Source organism: Giraffa tippelskirchi, chromosome 2 (genome assembly GCF_054371585.1).
Source record: "Giraffa tippelskirchi isolate mGirTip1 chromosome 2, T2T-mGirTip1v1.2.pri, whole genome shotgun sequence".
In the NCBI taxonomy this organism is placed as follows: domain Eukaryota; kingdom Metazoa; phylum Chordata; class Mammalia; order Artiodactyla; family Giraffidae; genus Giraffa; species Giraffa tippelskirchi.
In genome coordinates this window covers 65,907,193-65,923,267 of record NC_137276.1, presented here as the reverse complement: position 1 = coordinate 65,923,267, position 16,075 = coordinate 65,907,193, and the positions used below count along the sequence as shown (strand labels likewise).

The 16,075-nt window shown below is 53.5% G+C and overlaps 1 protein-coding gene across 15 annotated transcripts in view; it reads left to right on the top strand.

Moving 5' to 3' along the window:
- The window catches only part of PALD1 (phosphatase domain containing paladin 1), an 85,647-nt gene extending 70,485 nt beyond the window's left edge, over window positions 1–15,162 (top strand). For 13 of the 15 annotated variants that reach the window (XM_081573873.1, XM_081573870.1, XM_081573872.1 and 10 more), the window contains 2 exons: window positions 11,310–11,465; window positions 13,328–15,162. In XM_081573873.1, the coding sequence (XP_081429999.1) occupies window positions 11,310–11,465; window positions 13,328–13,480 (309 nt within the window). In that variant the 3' untranslated portion in view covers window positions 13,481–15,162. Of the gene's footprint in view, window positions 1–928; window positions 1,138–11,309; window positions 11,466–13,327 lie in introns of those variants that run through there. The other 2 variants (XM_081573875.1, XM_081573874.1) reach the window with 1 other exon arrangement.
- The last annotated feature ends 913 nt before the right edge of the window (window positions 15,163–16,075 follow it).

Sequence of the window (16,075 nt, the reverse complement as noted above, 5' to 3'; positions counted from 1 at the left end):
CCTGACTCTCAGGTCAGGCCCTGTCCACTGTGCCCCACTGCTGCCCAAGGAGGAGAAGGCACCATTTCCCCTCCCTTGCCCACCTCCAGCCCCACTGGGAGAATAGTACGACCTGGAAACCATGGCCCTGGCCCTTGTATTCCCAGCCTGAGTAGGGGAAGGAGGCCAGAAGACAAGAACCCATCTCAGACTCAGGTCATGACTGTAGACGGGCACGGGGCCAAACCTGCACATACATTTTCCATAGAGACAGACCTTCCCTGCTACAGCAGCCCGGGCATCTCTCTCCACTGAGGCCTGCTTCAGGCTGCCGAGCCTCCGGGCTGCAGCTCATGATGCCTCCTCCATTCCAGAGCGTCAGTGAGATTGGGTCAGGGCCCGATCACCCCACGTATGTGAAAGGGCCAGAATGCTCAGGGTGTTTACAAAAAAAATACCTTAAACGGAAAAATGAGAGAGAAAATCCTTTGAACTAAGCCACTCCATGAAGTTGGGGTAGAGGTGAGAAGGCTGGGCCCCTGACTGAGGAGAATCCAAGATGGCCACCAGCCCACAGTGGTGACACCATCTGGTGAATGAGTTGTTTCCTGCTGGGCCTGAAAAGGGAAAATATTTGTGACAGAAACCAAGGTCAGGGCTCCTGCAGGAAGTCCTGTTAGAATCATTAATGCCAGGGGTACTTTTCCTTAGCCTTGGCTAGTGATGTTAATTCTGTATCAGTTCTGTGTTTAAAGCAGCATGGTGTATCTCTCTTCTGTCCCTTCAGAAAGAGGTTGAGGAAAATCTGAGGTGAAGGTAGCCACAGAGGGAGATGTGAAACATCCCTTGGTCTTAAATTGAGGTTTATTTTATAGACTGTGATGCTTTAACTTTGAGCTGTTCTTTTTGAGTTTTCTGAGAACTTCCCTCTCTTTCCTTGGGTCCACAGAACAACTGGTGAGGAGGTGAGGGTGGGTTTTATTAGACCCATTGTCCTGAGGAAGACACGGAGGCCTAATGAAGTTTTGTGACCAGCTGCAGGCAGGATCAGAACCTGTCTCCCAGCTCCTCGGCCCACATTCCTTTCCTTCACTGACACAACCCAGGAAACGGTTCTCTTGAATAAAAGGGTTGGCAAGGAAGCCACCAGCCCTTCCTGGATGCACCACCCTGGATTGCTAAGAGGTCAGAGAGGTCCAGCTCAGCACCCCAAGGACTAAGATTATTTCTTAAGATAAATGTAGAGAGAGACAGCTCTGGCCTTGACCCCCACATGGGGTCTCTCTCAGTCTCTCCAAGACTCTGGCTTGGCCAAAGTTGTTCCTTGGAGACCTCACTCCAGTAGGTAAAGTGTCTCAGGTCGTGCAGTTAGAGCAGTCCTGGAGTGCTGTGAGCTGTCATGTAAAACGTGACAGAAGAATCCTTCCCAAGGCTCTTTAACATTGGCCCAAAATAGAGCCAGTGGATTGGTGAGCGGCTTTCAGATGGGGTGTGTGTTTGTAGGTCTGTGTGTAAGTGTGAATGTGTGAATGAGTGTCAGTAGACTCATGTTCTCGGTCTGAGACCTCCTTTGCTTTTCCTTGTTTCCCATCATATGGCTGAGCTGGAACTGCTTCCACCCTCCGCGTACTTTCCTGGTTTCAACAGCGTCCATCCAATGAGCACTGATATTGTGCCAGGCATGGTTTTCAAGCATGCACCAACAGACTTGGGGTTTTCAGTTGTTTAGAAGGGGTTCACATCTCAACCCCAGCATATTCCCCCCTCTCCTGATACCCAGCCTGTGTGCTTACAGCTGTTGTTGTCAAGTTTGTGGTGGTCACTGGAGTTGACTCTTTCTGCTGATCGTCTCTGTTCCATGCATAAGGGCTCATCTCTGAAACCCTGACTCAGACCCTGCCTGTCTCGAGCAGGATTCCATGAATGTCTGCCTGTGAGTGGATGGAAGGGGGAAGAGGGAATAGTCACTGTGTGATTAAATAGGAAACTGGCCCCCACCATATCGGTACCTTTTGATTCTTTGTCCACATTGTTGGTCTCCAGGAGAGGGCGCTCTTCTCCAGTGACTGAAAGAGCCCTAGTTGGGGTTGGTAACCTGGGTGTTAGCCCAGGCTCTGCTGGTAACTTACGGTGCAGCCTTGGGCCCATCACTTTGACCTGCCTGGATCTCTGTTTTTCCATCTGTCACTTGGGTTCAACTACTGCTGCCCGGCCTGCTTTGAGGGGTGGTGGTGAGCACCAGCCAGGGTACGGGTGATGTGGGAGTGGGCTGTAGGGTAGCTGGGACACCAGGCAGACTCCCTGGGTTGTGTGCAGGGACAGTGGGCTCCTGAGGGTGGCACCGTATCTGGTCGGCCCTGAATCCCAGAGCTTAGCCTACGGGTGACAGTGTTTGTTGAATGAACAGCACACAGAGAAGCCCATGGTGCCAAGTTTAGCTCCTTCAATGCTTTGAAAGTGCTGATCAGAATATGACATCTTCGGAAAGCCAGTTACCCACGTCTGGGCTGACGGCCTAATCCCTCTTGGGGATTAGGTGTGGAAAGCTTCCTTGGGCTTGAGGCCCCTCTTCCCCACAGGCCTGAGGATGGAGTCTGTAGGGACTCATGTGGAGCCCCCAAGGAGAGGGTAGCATTGAATTTTGAGAAGAAGGGTGGGGTCTGAACTCAGGAACCCTGCTCCTTAGGAACTGCCTTTTTTTTTTTTTTTAATATTTTGGCCACGTATTTCGACATGTGGGATATTAGTTCCCTGACCAGGGGTTGAACCCATGCCCCCTGCATTGGAAGCTTGGAATCTTAACCACTGGCCCACCAGGGAGGTCTGGAAACTGACCATCTTTGAGGGCTGTTAGTCACCTGACCAACCTGGACCCTGCTTCAACTGGAGAGCAGTGGTTACCAAAGGAGGGCTTGTTGGGGAGCAGGCAGGGAGAGGGCAGCAGGGGGCTCCAGTAATGACTCCATGTTCTTGCAGGCTCACTCTGGTGCTGTGGGGAGAAGAGATGGCAGGGACGGGAGTGAGGGCAGTGGCAGGGAGGCCAGCAGGAGCTGTCCCTGAGATGTGGTGGCTTTACTGGAGCATGAGAGGTGGGCAACTTCTGGGGGTGTGTTGATGTAGAGTCAGTGGGATTCTCTGATTGGTTGGGTGTGGGGCTGAGACCTGCCGACTCATTGGAAAAGACCCCGATGCTGGAAAAGATTGAGGGCAGAAGGAGAAGAGGGCGACAGAGTATGAGGTGGTTGGATGGCATCACTGACTCAATGGACTTGAACTTGGGCAAACTCTGGGAAATGGTGAGGAACCAGGAAGCCTCGTGTGCTGTAGTCCATGGGGTCTTGAAGAGTTGGAGATGACTTGGCGACTGAACTGAACAAAACCTGGGCTGAGAAAGGGAGAGGTCGAGGAGGAATGTCAAATTTGGGCCTGAGCAGCAGGAAGGATGTAGTTTCCTTTAAGAAGGCAAGTTATGGGCGGGTCAGGTTTGGGGAGGGCTTCCAAGGTCTGTTTGGGGTGTGTGTGGAATTTGTGGAGTCTGAACTGGATCCATGTGGAGCTCATGAGCAGTGGTTGCACGTCTGAGTCCTGATGCAGGAGTGTGTATGGGAGTCCCCAGGGTCCTGCCTGCACTCGCTGTCCTAGGTGACACTGAAAGGGTGACATGACCTAGGAAGTGAGTGTCTGTTGACTAGTCAGGCACCCTCTGCACACTTGAGTCCTGGTCAGACACTTGGGGCTGTGGTGGGGAGGCAGAGTTGGAAACCTGGTTATAATCTGATGTCTGCCCTGGCTTATTGTTGTCTTGAGGAGACGAGTCATGCCTTGGAGAAGCAGTCAGAAACCCTCATGATGGGACTTCGCTGGGGGCCCAGTGGTTAAGACTCTGAGCTCCCAACGAAGGGCATGGGTTCGATCGACCCCTGGTCTGAGAACTAAGATCCCACATGTCGTATGACATGGCCTAAGAAGAAAAAAAGAGAAACCCTCATGGTGGAATGTATTGTAATAGTTAATGAATTGGTGCAGAGAACCGGAGCCAAGAAGGGCAGGTTGTGGGACTGGATGGTTCAGAGCCTTGGGAGAACAGGGGCTTGTCCAGGGCCTGGAGGGACAAGATGAACATCACCTGGCCAGGCGAAGGGAGAGCATTCCAGACAGGAGGAAGAAAGAGGGTAAAAGTACAGCTGCAAGAGTGAGGCAGGGAGTGGTTGAACTTGACTGTGGTGAAGGGGGCTAGGGTGCTGGTAGGAAAGCTGAAGTTTTGGAATTCATGTCCCAGCTTAGAACTCTGCGGCCTTGCTGAGCCCCATCTGCAACACGAGATGTCCTTCTTCCCTCATGGGGTCACTGAAGGGCATATCAGAATCTCATCATCAGATCTGCATGAACGTGCTCAACCTGTTACCTGCACTCAGGAGCCCTGTACACACCTGGGGAGGCTTTCCAGCCCTGCCTCTGTAGGGCTTTCCCAGGTGTTCCAGTGAGCAGCAGAGCTTCAGGGGAGCCACTGCAGGCGCCGCTGGGCCCGTGCTGATGCTGGGTAGAACGGAGGCGTGAGAAACCTGACCTACCCAGCGCCTGGGCCACCTTTCCTGGGCCCTGTCTATTTTAGTGCTCAGTCCCCAATGGACGAGGAAACCTTGTCTGCTCTGCCACAGCTAATGACAGCCTGGCCTGCCAAACCACTTAAAAACAGCCACTATTTTTATCTACTGGAGGCGGCTGGCCTGTCTTCCTCCCCAGACGGTGCCGACATGGGGTGATTTTGAGGAAACCAGGGCTTTGCTAGGAAGGTGGGTTATTGTCTCAAATCATAGACTGCGGTCTGGCAGGATTGCACCTAAGGAACCTTCTGGCGGGTATCAGGCGTCACCTTGACCCAGTGGTCTGAATTTAGAGATAATTCTACCCTACCTTGCCAATAGGACTCGGAAGGAATCACTTGACTTCTCCACCCCAGATGGTCCTCAGAATCCTTGCTGGAGTTTCAGGGCACAGCAGGATTGTGTCCCCCCAGCTGCAGGGGGTGCCAAGAGGTTAAGGGCTGGTATGGCTGTGCCCCTGGGCTGAGCCCAGAGCTGGGGCCTCTTCACACCCCAGGACTTTACTTCTGAGCTCTAGAAAGTAGTTTGCAGTGGCTCTCACTTGGTGGGACAGTGGGTGAATTCCTTTCCTTCTTTCTAAGAAACTCTGTTGAACTAGGCTCCTGGCCTTTGGATGGAGATTGGGGAGCAGGGTAAGGGATAGGGTGGTGGATGCCCAGTGCTTCTTGGGCATCCTTAGAGATAGGCAGAATTGTGCTGTGTTGGCCACAGTTTGTATTTAGGTAAATTTTTTTTTTTTTTTTTAATTTTTGGTTCACTGCTTAATTTCTAAACAAATTAGTGTGGTTTTTTTTGAACACTTGGTTGCCTGATTCCTAAAACAAGCATCCTGCCCCCACCCTTCCCAGTCATCTTCCCAAGGCAGCAGCCCTGGGGCCAGTCCCACCCTCACATCCACTGAAAACCTTCACTGGCTCCTCTGTAGGGTCTGGGGTTCCCCTGGCTCTAGGTCCCCTGCTGCTACAAACCCCTCCCCCCTCCCTCAGTTGAACCCACCTCACTCTTTGACCCTTTCCTCCCCTCTCAAGACACCTTCCTGCCCCCTTCTTCCTAATGCACCTCAAATCCTCCTTCTCTCAGAGCCTCTTCCTCTTCCAGCCACCCGTCTTGCCTCGATTCTGCCATCCGGCTGCTCTGGGTGTTTGCCGGTTGTCCTCTGCCTCCCCCAGACCACAGGCATCTCTGTGGGCAGGGCCTGTGTGTGCCCCACCTTTGTGCCAGGCCCCCCACCCCCGTTCCATGAATGGTTGGACCCATGTGGCTCCCCAGGGCTTATAGGGTTTCCTCGTACCATGCTTTACTGAGCTATCTGACCCCTGGTGACGTGGGACTGAGAGTTTAAATGGCAGAACTGGGACCGGAACCCAGTCCCGTCTCCCAGGAAGTCAAGGCATTGGCCGTGGTCCCCTCGCTCCAGTGGGGCCCCATTCACTGTCTGCCTTCCACCCCTGCTTGGTTCCCAAGGCTCCAGAGCTGCTTCTGGAAGGTAATGGGAGGGGCCAGCTGTGCAAGTGACCATCCACTCCCGACCCTGGGAGAATGAGGACCGAGGCCCCAAAGTCTGAATCACCCGAAGCAGAGGTGGGAGGGGCCACAGGCCCTGTGAGCAGGTCTGCTCCAGCTCACTGTTCAGGGTGCTGTGGGTTGTGTCACGTCTGGGGTAAGGGCCCACCTGGGAGCCTTCCCGAAGGAGATGCATGAGACTGACATTGTGTGCCTGTGTGGGAAGGCTTCCAATTGTGGCCCAGCTGTTAGGAGACTGCCCTTCCTGGTTCCTGGGGGCTGGGAGTCATCTGTGCCCTCCCCGCGGTGCTCCTGGTGTCTAAAGGTACAGCCGCTATACTGCACCCTCTTCCTGGAGCAGAGAGGGCTGCTGTGGGCCCTGGATGGTGGCCAGGGCATCCTGGAATGGTGGCGTGGTGGTGAGAAGAGGGAGGGTGCGAGGTGAGGTGTGGCGTTCAGTCCTAGGGGCTCCCCCTTGGTGGCAATCCATCTGGTGGGCTGAAGGGGCACACTCAGGTGGTTGGGGTGGACACCCTACGGAGGGGAGCTGGCCCTGTATGTCCTGGGCCTGTGCCCCTGGCTGCCTGCCGACCCCCATGCTGAGAACCTGGAGAGGCCCCCAAGTAAGCTTCCTTCCTCCTAAGCATCAGTCTCCCGTGAGTCCTCCATTAACAGGTCACCCCTACTCTCAGACCTTCAGTGGCTCCCCAGTGCTGAAGCCACAGAGCTCAACCTTGGCTCCGTAGAACCGCCCAGGGAACTTTTCACAATCCAAAGCCCAGGCCCAGCCTGCAGAGATGCTAGTCTGGTCTGGGGTGGGGCCCAGGCAACTGCATGCAGGGTAGCTGATTAGAGGGTGGCCTTCTCAGCCCAGGGTGGCTCCCAGTGGGTGCCAACCCATCCCTTCTCACCCTCCTTCCAGCCAAGCTGGCCCCTTCTTGATGCCCACCTGCCTCGCATTACCCTCACCTCTGTCTTCCCCTTCTGGTGCTTACTGTCCATCAAGTCCATGGAAGCCCTCACAGTCCAGTTGCATCCACGCTCTCTGGGAAACTATCTTTAATCCCTTGGCTGTCTCTTTTCCCCTTAGCAGGGGCCTCATGCTCTTCTCCTAGAATGTGCTTGGGGGTCACTGTTTAAAAGGGTCTGTGTCCCATCCCAGCCTCTTCCTTCCCTGAAGCACTGCACCTCTTGCTAATTCTGTTTCTGTGGTCTTTCTATGACCTGGTCCCAGCCTTGGAGAGAGTGTGTGTGTGCAGTGTGTGTGTGAGAGAGAGACTGTGTGTGTGTGTATGTGTGCAGTGTGTGTGAGACTCTGGTTGTGTGTGGTGTGTGAGTGAGGGTGTGTGGTATGTGAGTGAGGTATTTGTGAGTGTATATATATATGTGTATGAGTGTGTGTGTGGTGTGTACAATTGTGAGAGTGTGTGTGTGGGATGTGTGTGTGTGTTGAGTGTGTGGGGTGTGTGATTATGAGAGTCTGTGTGTGGAGTATGTGAATGGCATGTTTGTATATCTGTAGAGTGTGTATAGTGTATATATAGAGTGTATATATGATTGTGAGAGTCTGTGAGTGTCTGTGGTATGTGTGACTGGGTGCATGTGGTGTGTAGGGGTGTGTGTAGGTATGAGTATATGTGTGCTATGTGTGATTGTGAGGATCTGTGTGTGGTGTGTATATGAGAATGTGGTGTGTGAGTGGGGTGTGTGCATGACTGTATATGTGATGTGTGTGATTATGAGAGTCTGTGTGTGTGGAGTGTGTGAGTGGTGTGTTTGTATATGTGTAGACTGTGTGTGGAGTATATGGTGTATATGATGTGAGAGTCTGTGAGTGTGTGTGTGGGGTGTGTGTATGTGGGGTGTGTGTGATTGTGAGGCTCTGTGAGTGTGTGGTGTGTGTGTGAGATTAGGATGTGTGTACATGTGTATACCAGGAGCTGACTGTGGATCAGATCATGAACTCCTTATTGCCAAATTCAGACTGAAATTGAAGAAAGTGGAGAAAACCACTAGACCATTCAGGTATGACCTAAATCAAATCCCTTATGACTATACAGTAGAAGTGAGAAATAGATTTAAAGGACTAGATCTGATAGACAGAATGCCTGATGAACTATAGATAGAGGTTCATGACATTGTACAGGAGACAGGAATCAAGACCATCCCCAAGAAAAAGAAATGCAAAAAAGCAAAATGGCTGTCTGAGGAGGCCTTACAAATAGCTGTGAAAAGACGGGAAGCGAAAAGCAAAGGAGAAAAGGAAAGATATTACCCATTTGAATGCAGAGTTCCAAAGAATAGCAAGGAAAGATAAGAAAGCCTTCCTCAGTGATCAATGCAAAGAAATAGAGGAAAACAATAGAATAGGAAAGACTAGAGATCTTTTTCAAGAAAATTAGAGATACCAAGGGAACATTTCATGCAAAGATGGGCTCAATAAAGGACAGAAATGGTAGGGACCTAACAGAAGCAGACGATATTAAGAAGAGGTGGCAAGAATACACAGAATTGTACAAAAAAGTTCTGTACAACCCAGACAATCACGATGGTGTGATCACTCACCTAGAGCCAGACATCCTGGAATGTGAAGTCAAGTGGGCCTTAGGAAGCATCACTATGAACAAAGCTAGTGGAGGTGATGGAATTCCAGTTGAGCTATTTCAGATCCTCAAAGATGATGCTGTGAAAGTGCTGCACTCAATATGCCAGCAAATCTGGAAAACTCAGCAGTGGCCACAGGACTGGAAAAGGTCAGTTTTCATTCCAATCTCAAAGAAAGGCAATGCCAAAGAATGCTCAAACTACTGCACAATTGCACTCATCTCACATGCTAGTAAAGTAATGCTTAAAATTCTCCAAGCCACGCTTCAGCAATACTTGAACCGTGAACTTCCAGATGTTCAAGCTGGTTTTAGAAAAGGCAGAGGAACCAAAGATCAAATTGCCAACATCTGATGGATCATTGAAAAAGCAGGAGAGTACCAGAAAAACATCTGTTTCTGCTCTATTGACTATGCCAAAGCCTTTGACTGGGTGGATCACAATAAACTGTGGAAAATCCTGAAAGAGATGGGCATACCAGACCACCTGACCTGCCTGTTGAGAAACCTGTATGCAGGTCAGGAAGCAACAGTTAGAACTGGACATGGGACAACAGACTGGTTCCAAATAGGAAAAGGAGTGCGTCAAGGCTGTATATTGTCACCCTGCTTATTTAACTTCTATGCAGAGTACATCATGAGAAACGCTGGGCTGGATGAAGCACAAGCTGGAATCAAGATTGCTGGGAGAAATATCGATAACCTCAGATATGCATATGACACCACCCTTATGGCAGAAAGTGAAGAAGAACTAAAGAGCCTCTTGATGAAAGTAAAAGAGGAGAGTGAAAAAGTTGGCTTAAAGCTCAACATTCAGAAAACTAAGATCATGGCATCCGATCCCATCACTTCATGGCAAATAGATGGGGAAACAGTGGAAACAGCGGCTGACTTTATTTTTCTGGGCTCCAAAATCACTGCAGATGGTGATTGCAGCCATGAAATTAAGAGACGCTTACTCCTTGGAAGGAAAGTTATGACCAACCTAGACAGCATATTAAAAAGCGGAGACATTACTTTGCCAACAAAGGTCCATCTAGTCAAGGCTATGGTTTTTCCATTGGTCATGTTTGGATGTGAGAGTTGGACTATAAAGAAAGCTGAGCGCCGAAGAATTGATGCTTTTGAACTGAGGAGTTGGAGAAGACTCTTGAGAGTCCCTTGGACTGCAAGGAGATCCAACCAGTCCATCCTAAAGGAGATCAGTCCTGGGTGTTCATTGGAAGGACTGATGTTGAATCTGAAAGTCCAATACTTTGGCCACCTGATGCGAAGAACTGACTCATTGGAAAAGACCCTGATGCTGGGAAAGATTGAGGGCAGGAGGAGAAGGGGACGACAGAAGATGAGATGGCTGGATGGCATCACCGACTCGATGGACATGGGTTTGGATGGACTCAGGGAGTTGGTGATGGACAGGGAGGCCTGGCGTGCTGCGGTTCATGAGGTCACAAAGAGTCGGACACAACTGAGCAACTGAACTGAACTGAACTGACATGTGTAGAGTGTGTGTGGTATGTGTATATGTCGTGTGTGTGATTGTGAGGCTATGTGAGTGTGTGTGGGGAGTGTGAGTACCTCTGGTGTATGAGTGGGGTATGTGTGAGTGTGTGGTGTGTGTGATTGTGTGTGGTGTGTGTGAGGATGAGGTGTGTGTACATGTAGTAGAGTGTGTGTGTGAGTGTGGGGCATGTGTACATGTGTAGAGCATGCGTGGTGTGTGTGGTGTGTGTGTGAGTGTGGGGCGTGTGTACCTGTGTAGAGCATGTGTGGTGTATGTGGTGTGAGGATGTGGCGTGTGTACCTGTGTAGAGCATGTGGGGTGTGTGTGTGAGTGTGGGGCGTGTGTACATGTGTAGAGCGTGTGTGGGGTGTGTGCACCTGTGTAGAGCATGTGTGGTGTGTGTGTAAGTGTGGGGCATGTGTATATGTGTAGAGCGTGTGTGGTGTGTGTGTGAGTGTGGGGTGTGTGTACCTGTGTAGAGCGTGTGTGGTATGTGTGTATGTGAGTGTGGGGTGTGTGTACCTGTGTAGAGCATGTGTGGTGTGTGTGTGAGTGTGGGGCGTGTGTACCTGTGTAGAGCGTGTGTGGGGTGTGTGTGTGTGTGAGTGTGGGGTGTGTGTACCTGTGTAGAGCGTGTGGGGTGTGTGAGTGTGGGGCGTGTGTACCTGTGTAGAGCGTGTGTGGTGTGTGTGGTGTGTGTGGTGTGTGTGTGAGTGTGGGGCGTGTGCACCTGTGTAGAGCGTGTGTGGTGTATGTGGTGTGAGTATGGGGCATGTGTATCTGTGTAGAGCATATGTGGTGTGTGTGTGAGTGTGGGGCGTGTGTACCTGTGTAGAGCGTGTGGGGTGTGTGTGGTGTATGTGGTGTGAGGATGTGGCATGTGTACCTGTGTAGAGCGTGTGTGGTGTGTGTGTGAGTGTGGGGCGTGTGCACCTGTGTAGAGTGTGTGTGGTGTATGTGGTGTGAGGATGTGGCATGTGTACCTGTGTAGAGCGTGTGTGGTGTGTGTGTGAGTGTGGGGCATGTGCACCCGTGTAGAGTGTGTGGGGTGTGCGGTGTGCTCGGGTGGGGATGAGCCCCCACTCTGACCCCCGTCCCGTGCCGTCTGTCCTCCAGGCGAAGGCGGCCAAGTCAGAGCAGGAGGCCCGGAGGCTGAGGCTGCGGAGCCTGCAGTACCTGGAGCGCTACGTCTACCTGGTGCTCTTCAGCGCGTACCTGCATCTGGAGAAGGCCGGCTCCTGGCAGAGGCCCTTCAGCGCCTGGATGCGGGAGGTGAGGGCGGGGAGCCGGAGACCGGCTCCCTGGCGAGCGGGCACGGCTCTCATGTCTCTCCTCCCTGCGGCCGAGGTTGTGTCTCGTTCAGCTCTGGCTCCCAGCACAGCGTCTGCGCTCGGCGGGCCGTGAGCGAGGGATGAGGAGGAGGAGACTGCAGGGTAGGGGCTGGGCTGGGCCCCTGCTCCCCGCGTCCCCGAGGCAGTGTCACCTGGGTGCTTCACACCCACTGCTGTGTTCATCCTTCACCTGTGCCCCCTGGCTTCCCTCTCCCCTGCCGCCTTCCAGCCATGACCGTGGACAAGGCATTTAGCCCCTCTGAGCTGCTGTCCTCAGTGTTACCACGGAAGTACTGTTGGCACAGTGGGCACCACCTCAGGAGGCCGTGGCGGGGATTCTGTGAGATATGTGCACTGCCGTCTGCCACGGCTCGTGTCAGCAGGCCTGCCTCACGTGGCCACTGTACGCTCCTGCTCTACAGAGGGGGAGACTGGGTGCAGAGGGGTTCAGTGCCGTGTTCATAGTCAGCGCTAGGGCAGTTGGTTGGCTCCAGAGCCCACCATGTCCGGCCTCGGACAGACTTGTCTCGGGCACCTCCTCCCTCCCTTCGGCTTGGCTCTTCCCGGCTTGGTTAGTTTTAGAGGCAGAGCTGCCTCCTTGTCACCTCTAGGGTAGGAGAAAGGTCTCCCTTCTGCTTGGCAGAGCGGCCTGTAATTACCCCTCCGCTGGGACGCTGGCCCCTGCTGACCTCACTGGCCTGTCCTGGTGGTTGACATCTGGACTCCAGGCTGGAATTAGCTCCCGTGGGCAGGGTGAATGGGAAGGCAGGAGTGACAGGTGTAGGAAGGGTGTGGGGCTTTGGGACGTGTACAGGTGGGGTCGGAGCTGCGAGGGGACAGAGGCCGGGAGGCCCCTGCAGGGCTGGTGCCAGGAGGGGTGGCTGCTGAGTGTTTGTGCCGAAGACAGGCCTTCAGGGTGGTCCTGATGTGCGGGTGAGTCACACCAAGGTCACAGTGGGGCTGCCTCTTGAGCAGGCCAGGGCTCAGCTTCCTCTTGGCGGTGGTGAGGAACCTAGGACACTTCTGCTTGGAGAGCTGAAATAGGGGGGTGGGGCGGGGGCTGGGAGGGAGCTTGATCCCCTCCCCAGCTGAAGGAGGGTGTTGGGTCTTAGGAGATGTTGAAGTTCTAGCCTCGGGGGATGAGCGGAGGGGCAGCGGGTGAGGGTTGCCTGGGGATGTTAGTTTGGAGTGGAGTCTGCATCCTCCCCATCCCCAGGATGGTAGGAAGAGAAGAAGGCTGGTTGTTGAGTGGTTTGAGTCTAGGGCCGGGGCCTGGGCCCTAGGGCTGTGTGGAGAGTGTCCAGGGAGGCCTCAGTCAACCTGCCTGAGCTGAGGTCCTTGGTGGGCCTGCTGGGTCCACAGTCAGAACTCATAGCCAAAGGGCTCTTGCTGGCTGCTTCTTCCTCGCTGGCTTCCCCAGCGCTCCCTGCAGCCCCAGCTGTAACACCACGAGCAGCTGGGCCTGTGCTCCTGAGTGTCCCCATGGGAGCATCAGGGCTGAAAGCATGGTGCATGCTTGGCCTCCCCCTCCACTTCCTACCTGCTCTTACTGCCTGCCGAGCGCTTTCTGTGCAGCGTAGCCCTCCACGCTGTGCTCTGCCATCACAAGGAAACAGAAGCTCAGAGTAGTTAATAGGAATCAAGATGCAAACTTGGTCGCTGAGCTGGTGGGAGGCAGCGCTGGGCCCCAGACTCACATGTGTCAGCAGAGCCCAGTGAGGGGTGTGACAGAGGAGGGCACAGGACCCAAATGACACCCTCCCTCCCCTCGAGCACTGCCCCAAACTCTCCTGTCCTCCCCAGGTGGCAGCAAAGGCCGGCGTCTACGAGATCCTCAACCAGCTGGGCTTCCCCGAGCTCGAGAGCGTGGAGGACCAGCCCTTCTCGAGGTTGCGCTGCCGGTGGCAGGAGCAGAACCGTGGCCCCGAGCTGTCCACCGCAGGGGACTTCCTGTAGGAAGGGGGCTTCCTGTGGGATGCACTCCCCCTGCCCCTGCTATTACCGCCTCCTGCAGGGCCACCTCCCTCCCCACGTGGTCTGGGGGTACCCGATGCTCCCGCAGGGCCACCTCCCTCCCCACGTGGTCTGGGGGTACCTGATGCTCTTCGGTGGCAGTGGCCCTGAGAAACAACTCTTCGGCTTCCCAGAGACCAGGTTGGGTGGGGATCCCCTTTTGAAAGAATTGTTACAGGATAGTTGGCGCACAGTGATGCCTTGTGAATGGCTGCTCCGGGAGGGCCTGCAGGAAGGCCTGGTGTGGCATCAGTTCTCCAAGGCGCTCACTGCCCAAGTTGCCAAGCCAAACCTCTCGCCACTTCCGTCTTCCCCTCTGTCCCGAGCAGTTCTGACGGCCCCTGGCCTAGAGCAGCACCGGCCAGTGTTGGTTTCCTTCTCTCGCAGCTCTCCCACGTGGCTTCTCCCCTTTTGCTGCCTGAGCATTGCTCTGGTGGCCCTGGGCTCCCTGGGAGATGGACTTCGCTCTGGCTAGATTTGTTACCTTAAAGGCAGTTTTCCCTAGTGTTCTTGCCTCTCATTCATGTCTCAACCTCGAGACATGAAGAAGGACAGCCACATTCCCTGTGGGTTCAGTGGAGGCCTCTGCCCCTCCTGCCTTTGCCCTCTCCCCTCCCCTGGGCTGGCAGGACTGTAGAGGTTTCCGTGGAGCTGAAAACAAAAGGGAATCCCTCTTGGAGTTGGAGGGGGCAAGAAAGAGCTCCCAGAAGGTGCATGCCGCCCTGTGGGAGAGGCCTGCTCCATTTCCCTGGGAGCATGGGGGGAGGTCTGGAGAAGCACCTCCTCCCTGCTCTGCCTGGCCCCCCTACAGTGGTCTGAACCCCCACCTGCTGTGGCAGGAGCCGTGGGGACTCCTGGGTGACCCTGTGTGTGAGTGGGCCAGGGATGACACGAGGGGGCACTTGGATTGCAGGCCATCCTCGCTGCCTTGTGATGGGAGCAGAAGAGGCCAAGGCCTGCAGAGTTGGCAGCTGCTGGGACCAACTCTGTGTGGATGGTGGGAAGGTTGCAAGGAGAGGCAGGCGGGTGTTGAGCTGACCCTGCGGCTCTCCCTCCGGGGACTGGTCTCCCCCCAAATTGCAAGGTCTGAACGGTGTGGACGCTGTCACTCTGGCCTGGCTCACTGGGGCCAGGCAGGCCTCTCTTGGTTGGACACCAGCACTTGGGCAGAAAAACAGATGATGTATCACTGGTCGTGGTATTTTGAAAAGGCGGATGAGGCCAAAGTTGTTCACGTCTACCTAGTATTGGAAAATTTATGACCATTTGGCTGAATTCTTTTGCAAATCTACTGTATGTCTTTTCACTACCTTTTTAGATTTATTGTTTTTGGTTTTATTTTTGCATGTAGTAAAAAGTGTTAATTTCTCTGCAGACAAGGTCTAGATGAGGGGTCAGAGATCAGGGCTGAACTGGGAGGGATCCTTTGCGTTCTCATGGTTGACCCTGACTTCAGCTGTGCTGGGACTACTAGCCAGTCACTTCACCTCTCTGCCTCAGTTTCCCCATCTGTAAAATGGGAGAATAATACTTGCCTACCTACCTCACAGGGGTGTTGTGAGGATTTATTCGTGATTTTTTTTTTTGTACAGATCTTTTGAGCATTAAAAATGGCTAAATGTGAAGTGCGCCTGGCTGCCAATGTCTTTAGTGTGGGGGCAGGTATTACAGAACTGATGCAAGCTGGGGTCCCTGCTCCCTCAGAGTAAGGGTGGGAGGGCCAGGGTAAGCCAAGAGCACCTGCCCTTTGTGCACCTGATTCTCAGAGAAGGTGGGTTTTTCTGGACATTATTCTCTTTCCTTCACATCCCCAATCATGTATGACCATCTCATTCTGGATGCCCAGGGCTGACGTCCCTCCTTGAAGAAAGTAATGTAGCAAGCTAATTCACACTAAAGTGTGAAAGACTGTTTTATTTAGGGAGATGGAGCAAAATTGAATTTCATGGGCTATGAAACAGAGTGAAAGCAGTACTCAGCCTCTACTTCCTTTTCTCATCCCTGCAGGCTCTTCTTGGTCCCTTTAGGCCCCCAAAGGCTCTAACACATTTGTGTTGAGAAATGGATGTGTAAAGAGGCAGGAGGGAGAGTCAGGCAGGCAGAATGCAGACCCAGGCTTCTCCCCAGGCTCTTCTAGGATTAGGGGGAATCAGACCCTCTGGGCTGTGGTTCCAAGGTCAGCTGAAATGGAAGTGCCAAGGTCAGAATGGAATCCAGAGCCCCTACTGCACTAGGGTTGGTTTTCTCCCCAGCCTGGGTGAAGGGAGGCCTCCTGGGGTTACTTCCCAGCGCCCTGAGTCCAAGGATGCTCTATGTAGCTTCTGAATGTGAGTGCAGTGGTGTGTACGCCCACATGTGTGTGTGTAAGTGTGAGGGGTGGTTCTGCCTGGGATGAAGGGATTATAAAAATATGACCAGTACAAAGATCTGGGATCCTTGATAGAGATGCGGCAGGGTCTTGGGACGACCTGGACTGGGACCTGGAAAACTGCCCAGGGAGTCCCAGAAGCCCTCTGCAGCATCCACGGGGTACACTGC